The following is a 19,102-nucleotide window of genomic DNA, read 5'->3' on the forward strand; positions in this document are numbered from 1 at the left end:
CAAAATTGGGAAGAGAGACAGAGAGAGAGAGAGAACCCATAGCTATTTAGAATATTTGGGGAATGAATTGTCCTAGATTAAAAATATTTGCATTTAACTGAAGGATACCACTTGAAAGAAAATTTAATGTTCAAATTTTCTTTTTTTTTTTTAATTTTTTTTCAACGTTTATTTATTTTTGGGACAGAGAGAGACAGAGCATGAACGGGGGAGGGGCAGAGAGAGAGGGAGACACAGAATCGGAAACAGGCTCCAGGCTCTGAGCCATCAGCCCAGAGCCTGACGCGGGGCTCGAACTCACGGACCGCGAGATCGTGACCTGGCTGAAGTCGGACGCCCAACCGACTGCGCCACCCAGGCGCCCCTCAAATTTTCTTAATAGAGTACTATAAACTCCTATCCTTCTTAAACAAAAAATGCTAAATAAACTATCATTTTCTTAATGAGTCAGAATCCCATAAAGCATTAGCTATTCAGGCATTCTGAAAATGCAGATAGAGATAATGTGGGAGATCACATGCCACATATGACCTGTGAATCTTATTGTTGAAAGGTCATTGATGTCAGTTTGATTCTTGGTCATTTGCTTCTTTCTACTAAAGGTGAAATGCAGGGGAGGGTGGGTGATGGGTATTGAGGAGGGCACCTTTTGGGATGAGCACTGGGTGTTGTATGGAAACCAATTTGACAATAAACTTCATATATTGAAAAAAAATAAAAAAAAATAAAAGAAGTGAAAGCAAAAAAAAAATAAAGGTAAAATGCAGCATCATTTGTTGTATGACAAAATGATCATGTAAGATAACTGTCTTTCTTACAAAATGAATTAATAAATCAAAAACAAATGTAGCCTCTTCCATGAAGTTTTCTATCATCTCAAAAATTCTTCTTAACTGGGATTATTAGCATCTTTTGACATTTCAGCACCTTAAAACATAGTTTGTGTGTGTGTGTGTTGGGAATGTAATGAACCACAGATATTTCAACCTAAATTTAAACTAAGGTAATCATATAATTTACCACCCAAACTAAGAGACTTTTGAGAGTAAAAGCATGCTGGCAAAATAAACATAAACCAAGGCCATCCAGGTCACATACTAGCTTAAACCAATCTTTATTTTCACTGATTCCATGTGGATTATTAAAAAATATATTTCATAAAATAAATAAAAAGCGTACCTGGGTGGCTCAGTTGGTTAAGCTGACTTCAGCTGAGTTCGACATCAGCTCAGGTCATGTTCTTGTGGTTGGTGAGTTCGAGCCCCGCGTCGGGCTCTGTGCTGACCGCTCAGAGCCCAGAGCCTCCTTCGGATTCTGTGTCTCCTTCTCTCTCTCTGCCCCTCCCCCACTCACACTCTGTCTCTGTCTCTCTCAAAAATAAACAAACATTAAAAAAAATTTTTTTAAGAAATAAAAGATGCAAAATAAAAAGAAATTATTAGTGTAACCGTTTGGTTGCTAGACTGTGACTGTATTAGATTGCTAGGGCTTTCATAATAAATTACCACAAACTGGGTGACGTAAAACAACAGAAGTTTATAGTCTCCTGGCTCTGGAGACCAAAAGTGTGAAATCAAGGTGTTGGTAGTGCTACACTCCCTCCGAAGTCTCAAAGAGGGAATCCTTCCTTGCCTCTTCCAGCTTCTGGTGGCTCCCGCATTTCTTGGCTTGTAGCAAAATAGCTCCAATCTGCGTCCATCTCCACATGGCCCTCTACGTGTGTGTCTTCATATAACCTTCTTCTAAGAGTGGTCATTGGATTTAGAGTTCAGCCTAACTCAGTATGAACTCATCTGAACTGATAACTTATTACCAAATAATGTCACATTCTGAAGCTCCAGGTGGGCATGAGTTTGGGGGGAACACATTATTCAGCCCAATACAGTACCTAATGATAACATATATGGCTATTATATTACCAAATAACCATTAGACATAAAGTTTTAGTGAGGGTAAAAAAAAAAAAAACACAGTGTATATGAGCCATGATAAAAGGCTGTGCATTTGTATTATCATGTCTCCGGAACAGGATAAATGGAGAAACTACATGGAAATAAATCTGTGATGAATTATCACATCACTAACAGTTTTATTTTAGGAAACAATACCACCTTTACTAGCTGTCTTATTCTGCTTAAACACAAAAATACTTGATTTGTAGACCTAGATGAAGATATCATTGAGAAATACCATCAAAACAGAATAACTTTTCAATGCCATTAAACTGTTCAGGGGCTATGCTATGTTCCGAAATTACTTCGTAGAAAAACTATAAAATTCTGCTTAGAGTTGACTCCATGACTTTTTTATTAACAGTTTTATTTAGAATGCTAATTTGAAATGTTAAACCAACTTTCAGAAACACCCACAGCACAATCAGCTCCATTTGTTTCTTAAAATTATGTCTCATCACCGAATATTGGAAAAGATGGTGTGCCTTCTAACCCTTTCGATGAGAATCACTTACATTAATTTGGTCAGGTACTAACAAATGGCAGTACTCCAACTTTGCAAATGAATCCAAATCTACACTGTAATTTCTCTAATTGCCCTTTTTGGGCCATGACATCATACAGGAGAAAAGTGCAAACTCATCAACCCATCAATTGCCTATACTTGCACTTTCAAGTCATTTATAGGTGTCTTTTTTGTTCTTTATGGTTGGCAACACATTTTTGCTCTCCAGCCTTTGGCCTTTCGCTGACAAAGACGGAGGGGCATAGCAGATAGGCTTTTACCTGTGCGTCTACTCCTGTCACCCTGAATATATACATTCTATTGAGTGTATTACAGTTCTCCACCACATTACACCCTATCTTGCCGCTTAAAGTAGGGATTATATGTGCCTTTGAGAACACATTATCCAAGTGTGGCTGACTCTTTGATGCAAACAGCTAAGAGGCACTAGTCTTTTGAAAGTTGCCACACCAAGGTACCTGTGGCTTGCACTTACGTTGCCTATTCCTATACTATTTATTCATTCATTCATACTACTTACTGCACACCCATTTTGTGCCAGTCCTTACACTACACCCTGGAGATGTTACAGTAAACAGTACACAGCCTTTGACCTAAGAGAAAGTATAGTCCAGTGCAAAGTTTTCTTATGTGCCCTGAATGAGTAACAGGTGTATTAACTCATCAATCCACCTTAGCCTTCAGGAGCCTTGCGTGGCTAAAGCCCCCCGGCGAGTGGTCTCCTTCTTTTACCTAAAACCTAAAACATTTCCCATTTTCTATGTTTGCAGCTATGTGAAAAATCTACAGATGCCACGGTCCAATGCAATGTTTCCCAGAACGGAGGATGGTGAAAGAGTCCCACAAAATGTTACTATAAAGAAGAGAGAGGGTCCCAACGCAAATAAATTTAAGATGAATAATGCGTGTCCTTTCTTGTCACCTCACAATACAGGTTAGCCTTGTAAGGACTCAGAAAAGGTGATCTGGGCTGAGTAATCAGAATTTGGAGGTCAGAGGCATTTAGGTGACAACAGAAGCCCTGAGTTAGGATGGGCTCCTGGGGGAGGTTGGTTAAAGTATAAAAAGAGAAGAACTTTAGGAAAGCATCAATACTTAAGGAATCAGTTGGAAAAGAGACACCTACAAAATAGGTACAAAAAAAAAAAAAAAGAATACCTAAATATAGAAAGAATAACCAAAACAAAACAAAAACAAAAAACCCAAGAGGTACGTAGTGTATTAGCCTTGGGAAGAGAAAACTTAACAAAGGAGGAAGTGGAGGAAGTGGTCAGCTGTATCAAATTACTGACAGATCGGGACAGCTGACATCTGAGAAGAGACTATTAGTTTTATCAAGAAAGGCGTTGTGGTTCCGGGTGCTTGCATGGCTCAGTTGGTTAAGTGGCAGACTCTTGATTTTAGCTCAGGTCATGATCTTGCGGTTGGTGAGGTCAAGCCCCACATTGGGCTCCACACTGACAGGGCACAGAGCCTGCTTCTGATTCTCTCTCCCTCTCTCTCTTTGCTCTCCCCCACTTGTACTTGCTTTCTCTCAAAATAAATAGACTTAAATTTTTGTCTTAAAATGAAAAAAAAAAAGGATATTGTGGGTCGACTGTGGTGCCAGCAGTTTCTCTGCAGGGGTGACCAGAGAGCAGTGGGTAGTGAATGGGGTTTAGTGCAGGAAGTAAAGAATAGGAGTGGAGACAACACTTTCATGAAGTTTAGCTTCTTAAGAAGAGGAGAAAGGAGACAAGAGACCTATGAGGGGACATGCATTAAGAGAAGTCTGTAAAATTTTTTTAAATGTTTATTTATTTTGAGGAAGAGAGCAGTGCAGAGCCCCACTCAGGTCTCGATCTCACAACCATGAGATCATGACCTGAACCAAAATCAAGAGTCAGATCCTTAACCAACTGAGCCACCCAGGCACCCAGCATTTTGTAAATTTGTAAGAAGGAAGACATTCAAAAATGTTTAAATGCTAGTGGCAAGGAGCAAAGAACGGAGGAGGGTTGAAGATACAGGAGAGAAAGATCAGTGATGGAGAGGCCCTTGACGAGGATGGAGAGATTGGGACTCATGATGGTCTGGCCTTGGACAAGATATCTTTCCCAGGATAGAAGGAAGAAGAAAAGAAAAGAACCAGTTTTCAGAGCAGCAGCAGGATCCACGTGGGATAAATAGTCAGGAATCATAAAGGGCAAACAATAAGTAAGATATGGAGGCCAGATACTATCTTCTGTCTTAATGAGTTCTTGACTACCTGCTCTGCATGTTACACTGGCGAGAGCCCTGGCTTTGACCCCAGGTCTGCCCATCAATTGTGCAAATTTCTAAGATAAGCAATTAAACCTATTTGAGCTTGCATTTCCTCATTTATACAAAATGGGATTTTTATAAATCTACGTTAAAGAGCGGTGATAGAGAATACATTTTTATCATATTAAGTGTTAACACAATGTTGGGCATGTGGTCGATTCTCCAGTAAATGTAGATGTACTATCATCACCTTGTATGCGGATCGGTTTTCTTAGCTGTGTTTAGAAGACGACAAACAAAATCATGGGGAGACGACCAATGGATACAGTATGTTACCTACGGTACATAGCACAGACACATAGCAAGTGCTCGAGAAATATTCATGTAACAGATTAACACAAGCCATTTTTTTGTCCTGTTTACATTATTAAAACCCTTTTTTCTGCTGCATTTCAGTGCACGCTCCTATCTAAATCCTCCTCGCTCTCTATTGGTTAGCAACTTTAGTGTCACAGAGGAAAACAAACGTGTCACCTGGGAAGGTCTATCAGAACCCCTTAACCATTTCTGTATCTGCAGGGAAAAAACAGCTTGACTCGCATAGCCCAGAAGGCAGAAGTAGACAGGACCTGAGCCCTCTGTCACTTACACCGTCATTTTCAGCATTGTCGCCAAACAGGCTCGCTAAGAAAGGATGCCCAGTTGGCCACTGAGCAAATAAATTCGGCCAGATGTGCATAGGTTTAGTTTAAGACAAAAAAAAGAAGGGGAGGGGGGTATTCTTGGCATAAAATGGCTTCCCGTACTTTTTTTTTTCTTTCTCTGAAGTTTGTAGTAAACTTTGTCTTCCAAGAGCAGCTTGGATGCAAGAAGGGTTGCTGCAGGAAAAGCTCAGTGGGGAGAGCTATATAGCAAATTGCCCCAGATAAGCTTAAGGCAACTCTGGACTCCTGAGAGGTTAATGATCCCTACCTCTTCTCAAGGCCTGATATTTATGAAGTGTTGTCAAAGACATCTAAAGTTCCATGAAATACTGTATTTTGAAAAGGTCTTCAAGCTAAATCCTCTAAACCTATAGGAGTTACCCACTTGCTGAGAGTTAATAGGCTCTTGACTGAATGGTGAAGTTTGAAAAAGGACCATTAGAGGCAGGGTACGCTTTCTCCCAGTAGCCTGCTCCCTTCATGCTTTGGAGGGCTGTGCCACCGAAGCCAGGCAAGGCATTTCTGAGGCAGAAGACAGAGCAAATGGCTCAAAATCTGCTTACTTTTCTTTTAATAATAAACGTGCGTGTGTGTGTTGTGTGTTGTGTGTGTGTGTGTGTGTGTGTGTGTGTGTTGGAGGTCTGGAATTTATAGCTAAATCTGTGATTTAGCCTTGGGATGCCAAATCCTGGAATTGTAATAACTGTATTTGGATGTCATAAGTTAAAATGTTTACGTACAAGTTTCTTTCCCGAGATTTCACAGATTTCCCCACTTTTACCTATGGAAATATGTTACCAGTAGACACTGAGATAATAAACCCCATGCAAATAATCATGCAACATTGTTGCATTTCAATCACTCCAGTCCCCAAATTACTATGTCTATTTCAGATGCTGGTACTTTTTCCAATTTAAATTCAAGCAATTCTTGAATAACGTCATTAAGGCTGTGCCTGAGAATGTAGTAACATGAAAATTTGTTTTCTTCCACTTTATTTTAGTTTTTTAATGTCCAATAAGAATATTTATATATGCAAGTGGTAATATGGATAACCACATTTCACATTTTATATTAGTGCCCGATCAATGGTAGGGTAAGAAAGAATTTCTCTGGGGTGCCTGGGTGGCTCAGTCAGTTGAGCATCTAACTCTTGATTTTAGCTCAGGTCATGATCCCAGGATCTTGGGATTGAGCCCCAGGTGGGGCTCCGCACTAAGCGTGGAGCCTGCCTAAGATATTCTCTCTCTCTCTCTCTCTCTCTCTCTTCCTCTCTCTCTCTCTTCCTCTCTCTCTCTCTCTCACCCCCACTCTGGCCCTCTCTATCCCTCTCCTTCTCTAAAATAAAAAAAAGAAAAGAAAAGAATTTCTCTCTGTCTCTACCCATCCTATTCCCAACCCAGACCACTGCCTAACTGGCAAAATTGTGGATCCAAATAGTTTCCATTATTCTTCCGAAAAAAATAGGTTCCACTGGTAGAAGAAATGTTGAATTGGTAGCCAAGGACTTTGTTTCTGTTTTGAAGTTATTTTTCCAAATCTTTAACAGACATTAAATAACTAGGAAGATTGGGACTGCTCTTTACAAAACTTGAGAATCGATTGTGTCTTTAAATGCCTTCATGTCCCTTGCCCTAGCTGTCGCTTTTAGCTAGGATTCTCATTTGAGTCTCTGTCTTAGAGGCTTTAAAAAAGGAGAGACTCTTCTCATCTACTCATCTGCGCCTTGAAGAAACCATGACAGCAGGTGAAGCTATTATAGAATTTGTTAAGAAGAACAAATACAAGTTGCAAGACCTCCTATTGCATTACGTTCAGAACCTGTTCAATAGGAACACTTTTCTGGTCTTTAAAAACCCTCGACTATAATTCAAGCTCATATTCAAGATATGAGGCTTTACTGCCACCTCATATGTTTATACGTGATAAAGATAAGGACACGAAATCCTAAGAATTACATATTTTCTCTGAAACCAACTCTAATCAACAACAGGGACAATCATGACTTTACTTCTAAATTCATAATTTGGTTCTGTCCCAGACACAATATAAATATAATAGAAATGAAGACAATTTTTCTTTTTCATGTTCGTTAAATAAAACTATTTTCAAACTGCTTTAGAGCTCTGGCAGGAAGTAGGGGACAGGTAAAATCTAGTAATCACAACAGGTGTGCAAGTATATGACTACTTCGGTGCTGGGCTTTCCTTGTGCCATTATTAAATGTAAAAAACAAAAATATTATATAAATATCTTCACAATGGAAGACTTCATTTGTTGGAAAGGTGTGGCACATTGTGTGTGCCCATAGGAAAAGCTTGTTAAAAAGGTAGTAAATGAAATGATGTTACACGTATGTCTGCACTTGTCAAAGATAATTTATGATGTGAAAGCATGCTGTTAAATATTGAATTTAAGGAGCGCTTGGGTGGCTCAGTCGGTTAAGCGTCCAACTTCAGCTCAGGTTATGATCTCACGGTTCATGAGTTTGAGCCCCACATCAAGCTCTCAGCTGTCAGTGCAGAGCCTGCTTCCGACTGGCTGTCTCTCTCTCTCTCTGCCCCTCCCCTGCTTGTGCTCTTGCCCTCTCTGTCAAAAGTAAATAAACATCTAAAAAAAGTAATTAAATTTAAATCCACAAGCATACTTTTTTCCAAAAGGAAGATAATGCATAGGGGAGTTCACTTTAGGCTAGAACGTCTGAATTATGGGCATTGTAAATATTTAAGATATTTTATACCCTTTGATAAAGTAAAATGTTCCCATAATTCAGGCAAAGTGATTTCCTTTATTTACAATACCTAAATAATGTCCCTATTTGTCTAATTCTTTTTCCCAGCATATCAAAAGTAATAATATTTCACATTAAATATTAGTAAATATTTATTGGTAATTTATTTTAAGTAACTATTAGCAATAGAAACAAATATTACTCTTAGAATTCAAAGAACCTAGAAGTCTGAAACAATCAAGTAACACTACACTTTTGTTACTACAAAACAGTAACACTACAAAATCTGCACAATAGTAAGAAGGCTTTTTTTTAACACCACCAGAAACCCACTACTCTTCATTCACTTACTGAACAAGTTCTAGTTGCTTAAAAATGTGCAGTGGAAATCTGGCTCCCGAAAACATCCACTGAATCTTCGATGTTACCTCTGGTTTAGGATCTTTCCAACTTACTCGGAAATCCTTACACAGAAGCAGACCACTCCTAGAGAATCAGTGACATAAGGGATTTGTATAGATTCAAAAAAAAAAGGCCTGATTAAAGCAAAACCGGGCTATCTCCAGAGAAATATCATCTGATCAGCCCCCGAAAGGCCTCCCAGATTACAGTGCACTATGGGTAGGGCTTGTAGCTACAGAACTTTGATCTTACAAAATACCCAAAGTGAGTGGGCTGGAGAAAGCTGACTCACCCTCCCCCCCCCAGCCCCCCAAAAAGTACACAGAAAAGTCAGAACCAGTCAGTTCAATTCATATGAAATATAATTGTCAAATGGATGAGAAACCCAAGGTGGTACAGTTAAAGCCATTCCCAATTTGTAGGCTGCACAGAAGTCAAATTGTTTTGAGACTGTTCAGAGAACAGAGCATCAGAACAAGAGAAATGGGTTGACTGAGTGAATACTTAATAGCATCAGACACTAATAGTTTTGTGCATCCATTTCTGCAACTAGGACTCTAGGTTTGCAAGTTCAGGTTGGCTTCTCAGGGCACCCCACCCTGAAGAGTACTTGAATAGAGACCATGAAGCTCCTTTTGCCACACTCTAACCTTTGTCCAAGGAAACATGGTTTCTTCGGAGATGTGGATAGTTTCAGTCCAGTTTTACACTCTCATATTTCTGCCTCAGTCCATAATGTGTTTCTTTGCCAGATGAATTCTCTAATCAAATTATTCCCAGCTTTGGGGGAAGAGGAAGGCAGGAATAACGCTGAACACACACACACATACACACACTCCAGGTTATATAGATTTAAGTCTCGGAACTGCTTGGCCTGCCTCTGCCCCTTTTCTAACTACTTCCCTTACTTGCCTTGTGGTAAGGTAGAAACTTTCCCTGTCTCTTTCCCCCCCCTCACCCATCTCTTTCTCTGAAAGCACAAGGACAGAAATGATACATGCAGCTGTGCTTTAGAGCAACCCACCTCTATAGCTCTTGACTGGAGCGTTGACTAGCAATAGGTATGAAGTCCTGTTAACTGCTACAGGTAACTCAGATTATACCAGAAATTGTTTCTTAAAAGGGTCCGGATCTCTTTCAGCATAAATCCTTTGTAAACAATTGGGTGGGAAATCAGTTAAGGATTTTAAACAAAAACACGAAGAGTTTCTACCATTGTCACTATCTCTTTTAGCAGAAAGAACACAACCCTTACATTAAACCTCTTTTTCAAAGGAGGACAGAGAAATTGACATCTAAATTGTCAGCCACTGTAGGAAACATGGACTGCCAAAGCGTAATTTTTATATTTTTTGAATCTTGAAATGCTTCTGTGTGCATAAACATCAGGATCACCAATATTATCATCCATACACATATTTGTTCGGAATATTAGATTTCTGTGTCTCTATTCTTCTTAATATACTTAAATCTCATTTCTAAAATATGTCTATTGCATTACTAGAAGTGGTTATACATTCAGGTTTTCAATCAACTGGTTTACTTGGTTGGATTGACTATAAATTTGTTGACATATATTGATGATTCCTCATTTTCTTGCTCAGGGATCATTTCTTCTACTCATTTATTTTCAATCTCTCTAACTTTCTCATTTGACAGTATCCTATGAGTAGCGTAACAGAGCACTCCAAGCTCATAAGGAATGGTGTGAATTAGCAGATTTTATGGTAGAAACTATTCCCCTCACACGTGATCATCCTATCTGGGTAATAAACTTTGTGAAAGTATCTGGTTCTTACTACACGAAGGCAACAGTCTAACTCAAACAAGCTCTTACTTTGCCCTTGGACTTTGGTTCATAACTGTGGATATGGTATCAATCCAGAAACAAAAGCAGAATGGGGTGAGGGACGGAGTTGAAAATAAAATTGCCTAAAAACGGATTTGGAGTTAAGAAAATTCTTGATCTTCTTCAGCAACTGACAAAAAGAAAAATAGTCCTAATAAGATGTGTTCAAAAAATAGGCTGGAAATCACGATGTATAACTGAAATTTAGGGACGTTACAGAAAATTCCCCTCCGTGCAGGTGTGCAGAAGCACTGAAGAGTTACTAACAAACACTGAATACAAGTGTTGAATAGTTTGTCATGGGGAGAAGATCCAGAGCTAAGAATGAGAATCAGTGCTGGTTCGTTACATAAGCAGTGGGGCTGGCTGGCAAAGCCCACTGTGAAAGTCGCCTTTAAACAGCAGGTGCATGGTTTGACCACTGCAGCTTGTAGCCTCCTGGCAGCATCAGCAAATGAGCCTAATCTTCTCTATGGATTTATGAATGACCACAAGCCATTCCCAAGGTACATCGAAATACCATGATTGGCCTGCTTCCAGTTTAATCACATATTCCCATGTTGGAAATTGCACCCAACATTACTTATTTCACTTTTTTGTGTGTTTGCTCACTGAGGCTCTAATGTGTGTGCCCAAAACACCATGACACAATTCCAAAGTAGCTTGGAAAAATGGGAGAAGACAAAAGAGAAAGTTTTGTATATTCTTCGTCTTTTCCATGGAAGCGGTTCATTAATTTTAACTATATTCACCAAAGTAGAAATATTAGAGATACAGTGCAAACAAAATATAACCTAAGTAGGTAAAGAGACACAAATATAGAACAAATGAATGATTTAAATGTAATCTCCAGTCTCTCTAGCAGCTTGTGACAAATCCTTTATTAATTTGAGTATGTGATTTGAAATACTACCCATCATTCAAATGTACACAAATATTCCCACGCAAGAAAACACTTAACATATTTGACGATATACTTCAAACTTTAAAGTTATGCAGAGGACACCTAGACCTTAAAAGGTATAGTAGATATTTTAGAGCTCTGCTTAAACATAAATAATGCATTTGTCTGATTCACCAATATTGAAGGTATTTTTTCTCCTGATGAATATACACATCATCTGTGATCGTCAATACAAAACTATAAGGATGCACTGTAATAAAAGCTATACCTCTACGTGAAATAATAGGAAATAATCTATTTCATGAAAATAGTAATTCATTCTTAATCTTCCATTACCGCTGCTTCCATTACTTCTATGTCAGTGGGATGGAAGAGCGTCTTAGACTGAGTCAAAAAGTTCTGGTTTTCATGTGCTTAGGCAACAATTTTAAAGTCTGTCAGGTCAGGCCACAGATTACAGAAGAGACTCAAAAAAGACAAAACTTTGTATTAAAAAGTGAACATATTCCAAAGACTATTTAGAGATGGTATTACAAATAGCAAGCAAATGTATTGGGGCTAACGGTCAGAAAAAGTATTTTAATGTCTTCGTAGAAACGTAAGAAAACAAAACTCGTTAATGATAGAGGAAAGGGTTCATTTTAGAACACAAACTTTTTCTTTATTGTAAGTTTAACTTTCACATGACGTTGTTAACACAGGCCAGCTACCATGCATCGGAATACACCCACAGCATTCAATATGTACTGTGTTAGTATCTACATAAATGATTCTGAAATAACGTTTGTTCTTTCGATAGCCTTATTTTGGCAATAAGAAAATGTATGGACGCTAGTAAAATGCACATTCACGGTAAATGGAAAAAGCCCGAAAGAATACATTTGTTGCAATTTGCATTGGTTTTGGGAAAGGTCTGTTTAACAACTGAACACAGCCGTATTTTGACTTTTAAGCTCCCACACTGAGAAAGTATCCAGGTACGGCAGCAATTTACTCTTAGGGACATTATGCTGGGCTTTGAAATCCAAAAAATAGGATAGTTCTTCTTGAATTATTTTATGATCAATGTACAGTCTCTACACAAGGAAAATTAAAGCTGTCTGACGACTCATAGAAACATCACTGGCTATTAAAGATGGAAGAAATTGCATAAAAGCATGAAAAGCATTGGGTAATTTTGCAGTTTCATCTCTAAACACAATTGTAAAGATGTCGGTCTTTCAGTTCTTTCTCCCTCGTTCTTCTGAAGCTTAGCCTTTTAGTTCTTGCCCTTTTAAATATTTTTGCCTACTATAGCTTTGCTTCTTAATGTCCTGGTTGGTCTTACTGGGCTAAGAAAGTATTTACAAGGGGTGCCTGCTTTTATCTGTATTCACAGAGAATGCTAACAAGTTAGAAGAAAGTGCAAGAGAGCACCACATACCTTGCCCAGAACATTACAATGGTTTCTGCATGCATGGAAAGTGTGAACATTCTATCAATATGCAGGAGCCATCTTGCAGGTAATGTTTTCACTCTTTAACTATTAAAATGTGGAAAGTAAAAATATAAAACTAAATTCTGGATGTTTGCAGAGAATTGGATGGCATTCTGTCTGACTGAGTGATGCTCAGCAAAACTTTTCGCTGCCTCTCCCCCTCACCCCCCACACAGACCCACTAGAAAGCCCTGAAGTGGGTGTGCCTTACACACGGGAGTACGATGTAACATATTATTATGTACACTCTTCTAGTAGCATTTTAAATTGTACTTTTGGCATTACAAGCTTCTTAAAAACTCAACCTCCTCCTCTGGTTTATTCACCACTCTTTCCCATGGACATAGAATAGCTCTTGACACATAATACGTGCTCAGTAAGTATTTCTGAAATGAATGGATGGGGACTGACTATACATTAAGAGAACATGATCGCTTCTGGGAGGTCTTTTCCAGAGTCCTTCAGGTGTTCTAATAAATATTATCAATCTTGGTTTTGCTAGACACATACTCTTTTCTGCGGATTTGCTGTCCAGAAGCCTTGTATAGTGAGATTATTAGCTGTACCTCCCCAGATTCTAAGTAGGTTGATACCCAAAGAAACTCCTTGCCTGGATTTACTTAATAAATATAAATATCTGCTGAATATTCATGAATAGAACATAATTATTTCAGAGATGGTAAAGCCAAACTTAAAAAACAAATGTATTTTGGGGCGCCTGGGTGGCGCAGTCGGTTAAGCGTCCGACTTCAGCCAGGTCACGATCTCGCGGTCCGTGAGTTCGAGCCCCGCGTCGGGCTCTGGGCTGATGGCTCGGAGCCTGGAGCCTGCTTCCGATTCTGTGTCTCCCTCTCTCTCTGCGCCTCCCCCGTTCATGCTCTGTCTCTCTCTGTCCCAAAAATAAATAAACGTTGAAAAAAAAATTAAAAAAAAAAAACAAAAACAAAAAACAAATGTATTTTTATAAAGGAAGATACAAGTGGCATATGATGAAATAGGTTGTGTATTGCTATACAGTGAGAGGACTTTCTCTCTCTTCTCTCTTCCTCTTCCCTCTCCTCCTTCTTCTCCTCCTCCTCTTTTTCTGTGTCTCTTACCTCCCCCCCCCAAGAACTGTCTTCCTTTTACGTTTTCCTTAACTGAACACACTAACACCTACCTTCCAGTGAAGCCAGGTAGAGTGAACAAAACTGAGATTTGTTCCTGCTGCTCTCTTATCCTTACCAGGGTCCCCATTACTGAACCCTTCTGAGGCAGAAGGAAAGACCTCAGGATGTAGAAATTCCACGTGACGTACTAAAATAATTGCACAAAGCCAATGACAAGTTGATCCTCATTGGTATTGTTATGTGAACTGGTTCTTCATTCCATTGTCAACTGCTAGTTGCAACCCAAAGATGGTCTACTGGAGCTTTCTGATGAGGGCTGAGTAAGTGAGAAGCAGCATTCATTCTCAGATGAATAGCACATGGGTTTATTTTACAGAACTATATTGCCTACACCATACTTTTCTTCTTACTGAAACTTAACTAACATAAGTAGACAACTTTATGATCAATAAAGATATTGCTTGTTGTACTTCTGGTCTAAACATTTTTCAACAGTTATTCTCACAGTAGCATAGAGAATGCTTTATCCAAAAATAAATAAATAAATAAATAGCCCTTGTTTGTTACCCCTATCCTCCGAAACAAACCTTTTCTCACGATAATCATGTTGGCTTAGGTTGACTAAAGAGCAAGTTACAGAAAATGTGAGGCTCACTTGAACAAAAATATATAGGAAGAACAATTACCTCTGGACATCTCTTACTTCTCACATGATCATCACAAACTACCTACCAACCCTCCTATCTTCAAAATCTTATTATGAGTATAAAAGAAAAACCTCATGTTTTTGAAACCGAAAACACACGGAGATCTTGTGGAAAATAAGTAGTAGAAAACCGTATCTACAAAGTAGCATTTTTTTTTTTTTAGAGAAACAAGAAGATAAATGGGTATGGGCCAACTATAAAAATGAGTCTCCCAGCTATAGGTAACCGGACACTTCATTTCTTCCAGGTGCGATGCTGGTTATACTGGTCAACACTGTGAAAAAAAGGACTACAGTGTACTGTATGTTGTCCCCGGCCCTGTACGATTTCAGTATGTCTTAATCGCCGCTGTGATTGGAACCATTCAGATTGCTGTCATCTGCGTGGTGGTCCTCTGCATCACCAGGTCAGTACCTGTGCTCAATGGCCACCCAGATAAAGGAATATGTTGTTTCTCCTTGCCTGAAACAGTTCACTCTAGATGTGAGTCCCTTTGTGGCCTCTGTGGTCATCCATTCTCTGGAGTCCAATTTCCTCATCATAACAGCATATGAATAGCATCGATTTTCATGCTGGAATAGTACAAATTATTTTCCTTATTTTTTCATGTTGATGAGGATTATTTATTTCTGAAGCAAAGATACTTTTTTCTTTAAAGCATAATGCCAATCTTTGTTTAAACCTGCTCTTCTCTTTTAGCTATAAAAAGTCAGTCCTCATTCAAACTACAAACAGACTAATGAAATGACCAGTGTTTCCTTCTTTACTCAGATCAGTATGCCAAAAGAGGTCAGAATAGATTGGTTACAAGGCCTAGAAACGTGGTAATGTATAGCTCTCATTTGTGGTACTTATATTTCCAAGTGTAACTCACAGATATAATCATTTTTAACATATTTGATATAAACAAGTACATTTTTGTCTTAAGTTAATGAAATAGCTTTTAATCACAAAATTCAAAGACAGCAGCTATAATTTAAAAAGATTATGTTGCAGTACATGCAAACCTTTGGTATAGGGAACAGGCAGCAAATATGACGATAAGCATTTATATCAAACTCCAGGACAATCAAATGGTAATTGTTTCCTGGAGAGTTAGACTGAGAGAGATCCCTCTGGATCCAGTTTCAACAGGAGAGAAAAATCTGGTTAATTAGTGATGTTTGCCATTGTGCTTGAGGTAAAGGAAGTAAGGCCAGGTATTTACTTGCTTAATTTTATCAGTGTGTCAATTCATGGCAACCAAACTCGTATTATTTACGCCATGTCTAACCAGCCATATGATTGAAGATACTTCTTTCTGACCCGATTTCATCCTCCTTGAGATAAAAGTTCCAAGAAAGTTTTTCAAGGTTTTTGCCAAATTCACAAGACATTTAAACTTTCATTCATTTATACAGCTCTGTAGTAAATCAGAAGGTTTCCTCCAAAATTATTTTTCTACAGACAGGAAAATAAAATAAAGCATCATATCTTTAGAAAATAAAGGCCATAATACATCTCTGTAGCTGTATTGCACTATCTTCTTTGAGGACAAGTGTGGCATTTGCTCTTGAAAAAGACAAAATATGGTTCATAAATCCTTTCTGGGCCTAAAAGCTTAAGGGAAGATCATCGACTGGAGCTTTGTGCTGCTCGAAGCCAAGTTGAGCTCATCAACTAGACTCTCACGTTTAGATGCCAAGTGAGTCAATGGATTATGTTAAAATAGATTCTAGGGAACATAAAGATAACTCAGGAAACCAAAAATACTGAGTATAAAGGAAAGATAGAAAAGAATCTAAAACACAAGAAATGGTGCCATGTTACTCTAAGGGGCTTGAGCCTTCTGATATCTACACAATGTACACGAGCAACCAAATTCATATTAATGGGTCTGATCTCATAACTGTTGGATTTGCTACTTCCTGTACTGACAAAAATGCAAAGCTTTCAATATTTTAGCATATGTCCTCAAGTTTGTTATTAGCCACAGTCCTGTTCCCATACATAATAAGAACAGCTGGAATGCCCAGGGTGTGCACGTATGCGCGCGCGCGCACACACACACACACACACACACACACACATATTTAATAATGTGAGAAAGGAACAGGTATCCCCGTTTTCAAAACAGAGGCTCTGAGGTGTGAGAAGCTAGCAAATTGCTAAGTTTACACATGAGCAATAAAGACAGCTCTGGAGTCCAGGCTGCCTGGTGCAAGAGCCTGCGCCCTTAACCACTGCTCATCCTGCCCCTCGGCTGGTCATGACGTTGTGTGTTCTGATGCTCACGACAGCCTAAACTGAGCTCCAAATTAGAGGAAGCCATTTTTTCCAGGCAAATGGCCGTTTTCATTTTCCACGTTAAAACAAAACAAAACCTATTCTCTGTTTACTTCTGAGGAGGAGTACGTGAGGTAAGTTACCGTTATTGAAACACGTTTTATAAATCTGTCCTGGGATGTCCTAGTCTCCCAGAGTCTTTCCAGGAGTCATACTAGTCAACAAGCCGCACTTTGCCCAGTGTGGATTCATTTCATTCTCATGGGAACATTCTGCTCCAAAACCAGATTTTCCAACGAGGCCATCTGCCCGTCACCCAAACCCTCCCTTTTTCTGGCCACCTTGACCATGCTTGCCTGTCAAGACCCATTCCAACATACCCAGTTGCTAAAATATTTATGAAATTGCACCAAGCAGAGGTCTGCTCATTCTCTTCAATTTTTTTTTAATTTCTCCATCACCTGGTCTCTCCTGTTTTTTCTCTCTTCTCCTCCTCCCGCTTTCTTTTTTTCTAATTGCTTCCCCTTTTTTTTATTATGTTAGTCAAACATCTGTCCTCCTTCTAAATACAACATGTGTCTTAAAATTATAGACATCCAGAGACATGTTCTGGAATGAAAAGAGTTGCCCTGTTAGGAAGATGGATTTTTAATCTTTTTATCTCTAGCTCCGACTTGCTGGGAATGCGACTTTCGGCTCCACGTTCATTTTGACAGATCTGCCACACCCCTGGAAAAAATATAAATATATATTCTGAAATATTTATTCACGTATGAACATACATATGAATATCTAATCCCCGATGCCCATCTTACTATAATAGGATTTGATATGAACTTTACATCGTTGTTCTTATTTGCATCGTCAAAGCATTCTTTTGTTACAAGAGAAAAGACACCAGACAGATCAGAGCTTTTCAGATAATTTGACTAAATTTAGCTTTTTATAGAAGCTAAATAACAGGTCCCAATTTATGTCTCTAGTTGAGAGTATTAATATGTAAAAGTGATATTAGGCTGGACCGGAACAATATCTCTTTTCAGTACATATCAGATATTAACAGTTGGCTCATTCTCTGGTGGGATAGAATTTAAACTTGTAGCACTGAAATGTCAATATAACATTCATCCTTAGGACATTTAAAATACAAAATTGTTGAAGACCTTTAAAGTGAGAGGAGATGAGCTCACAACTTGCTTGATCGCATTGTGCTGAGTCATTCTTCTGCCTTACTGAGTGAGCAGCGCAAGACTAGGTAACCGCGTTCCTCCCCGACTTCTGCCTCTGTTCCTCAGTTCTCCTCAACAAATGCTTAAACGCGGTGGCAAGGAGAAGCAAACAGGAAAAATCTTCCAACATAATCCCAGCTTCTGCTGCTAATAAATTCTTTGGTCTGAAATATTTCGACAGTTTGCTTAATCCATGACTTCAGTCTGTAATTGTAGGACCAAATTTTAGGTATAGCACTGGACTAAGATCTGTGAACTTTCCAACCTTCTAGGAAATGCCCCAGAAGCAACAGAATTCACAGACAGAAGCAAAATACAGGGCACTACAGTTCAGACAACACAACAAGAGCATCCACGAGGTTAATCTAAAGGGAGCATGTTGCACAGTGGCCGGACTACCGAGAGCTGGGACTACACAATACAGTATTATAGACAAAAGAATAAGACAAGAGATCTACACATGTTGCCTTGCATTTGTGGTAATCTACACCAATGAAAACATGTACTACAGCTATATTTGATTATGTATGGATATATTTGAAATAGTATACATTGTCTTGATGTTTTTTCTGTAATGTAAATAAACTATTTATATCACACAATATAGTTTTTTCTTTCCCATGTATTTGTTATATATAATAAATACTCAGTGATGAGAAAAAATTGGCATTCTTAAATGTGCGGTATCTCATAACTGTAAATATAATCAAGCTAGTACAATCTGTACAGGTACCAGTAGTTCATCTTTCCCCACACCTTGAGACAGAGCATTAGTTTATACAGGACTCAGTGGCTAGGTTTTGAGTGATTCCAAGATCAAGGGAAATGATGGTTATTGGAAAAGAGAAAAAATAATTTTCTTTGTATCGAGTGAGGGTAAAATATTTCAGATCTCCGAATCATCTCTATTTCATCAACTTCCCCGGTCTTCCATTTTCATCCCCAGAGCTGAAAAACCTCTGGCATATAAACTAAATCAAAGAAAAAAGGGAGGGAAAGTGTT

General features: G+C 38.7%; 1 protein-coding gene across 1 annotated transcript in view; it reads left to right on the plus strand.

Annotated features, from left to right (window-relative positions):
* Positions 1–18,605, plus strand: part of TMEFF2 (transmembrane protein with EGF like and two follistatin like domains 2) — a 230,600-nt gene extending 211,995 nt beyond the window's left edge. Inside the window, exons 8-10 of the mRNA XM_047085434.1 lie at positions 12,691–12,814; positions 14,853–15,011; positions 18,372–18,605. Coding sequence (XP_046941390.1) covers positions 12,691–12,814; positions 14,853–15,011; positions 18,372–18,468 — 380 coding nt within the window. The 3' untranslated portion in view covers positions 18,469–18,605. The remainder of the gene's footprint in view (positions 1–12,690; positions 12,815–14,852; positions 15,012–18,371) is intronic.
* The last annotated feature ends 497 nt before the right edge of the window (positions 18,606–19,102 follow it).

Source organism: Lynx rufus, unplaced genomic scaffold (genome assembly GCF_022079265.1).
Source record: "Lynx rufus isolate CCGP_SWC_20201006 ecotype Redwood Valley unplaced genomic scaffold, mLynRuf1.p SCAF_2, whole genome shotgun sequence".
NCBI classification, from domain to species: domain Eukaryota; kingdom Metazoa; phylum Chordata; class Mammalia; order Carnivora; family Felidae; genus Lynx; species Lynx rufus.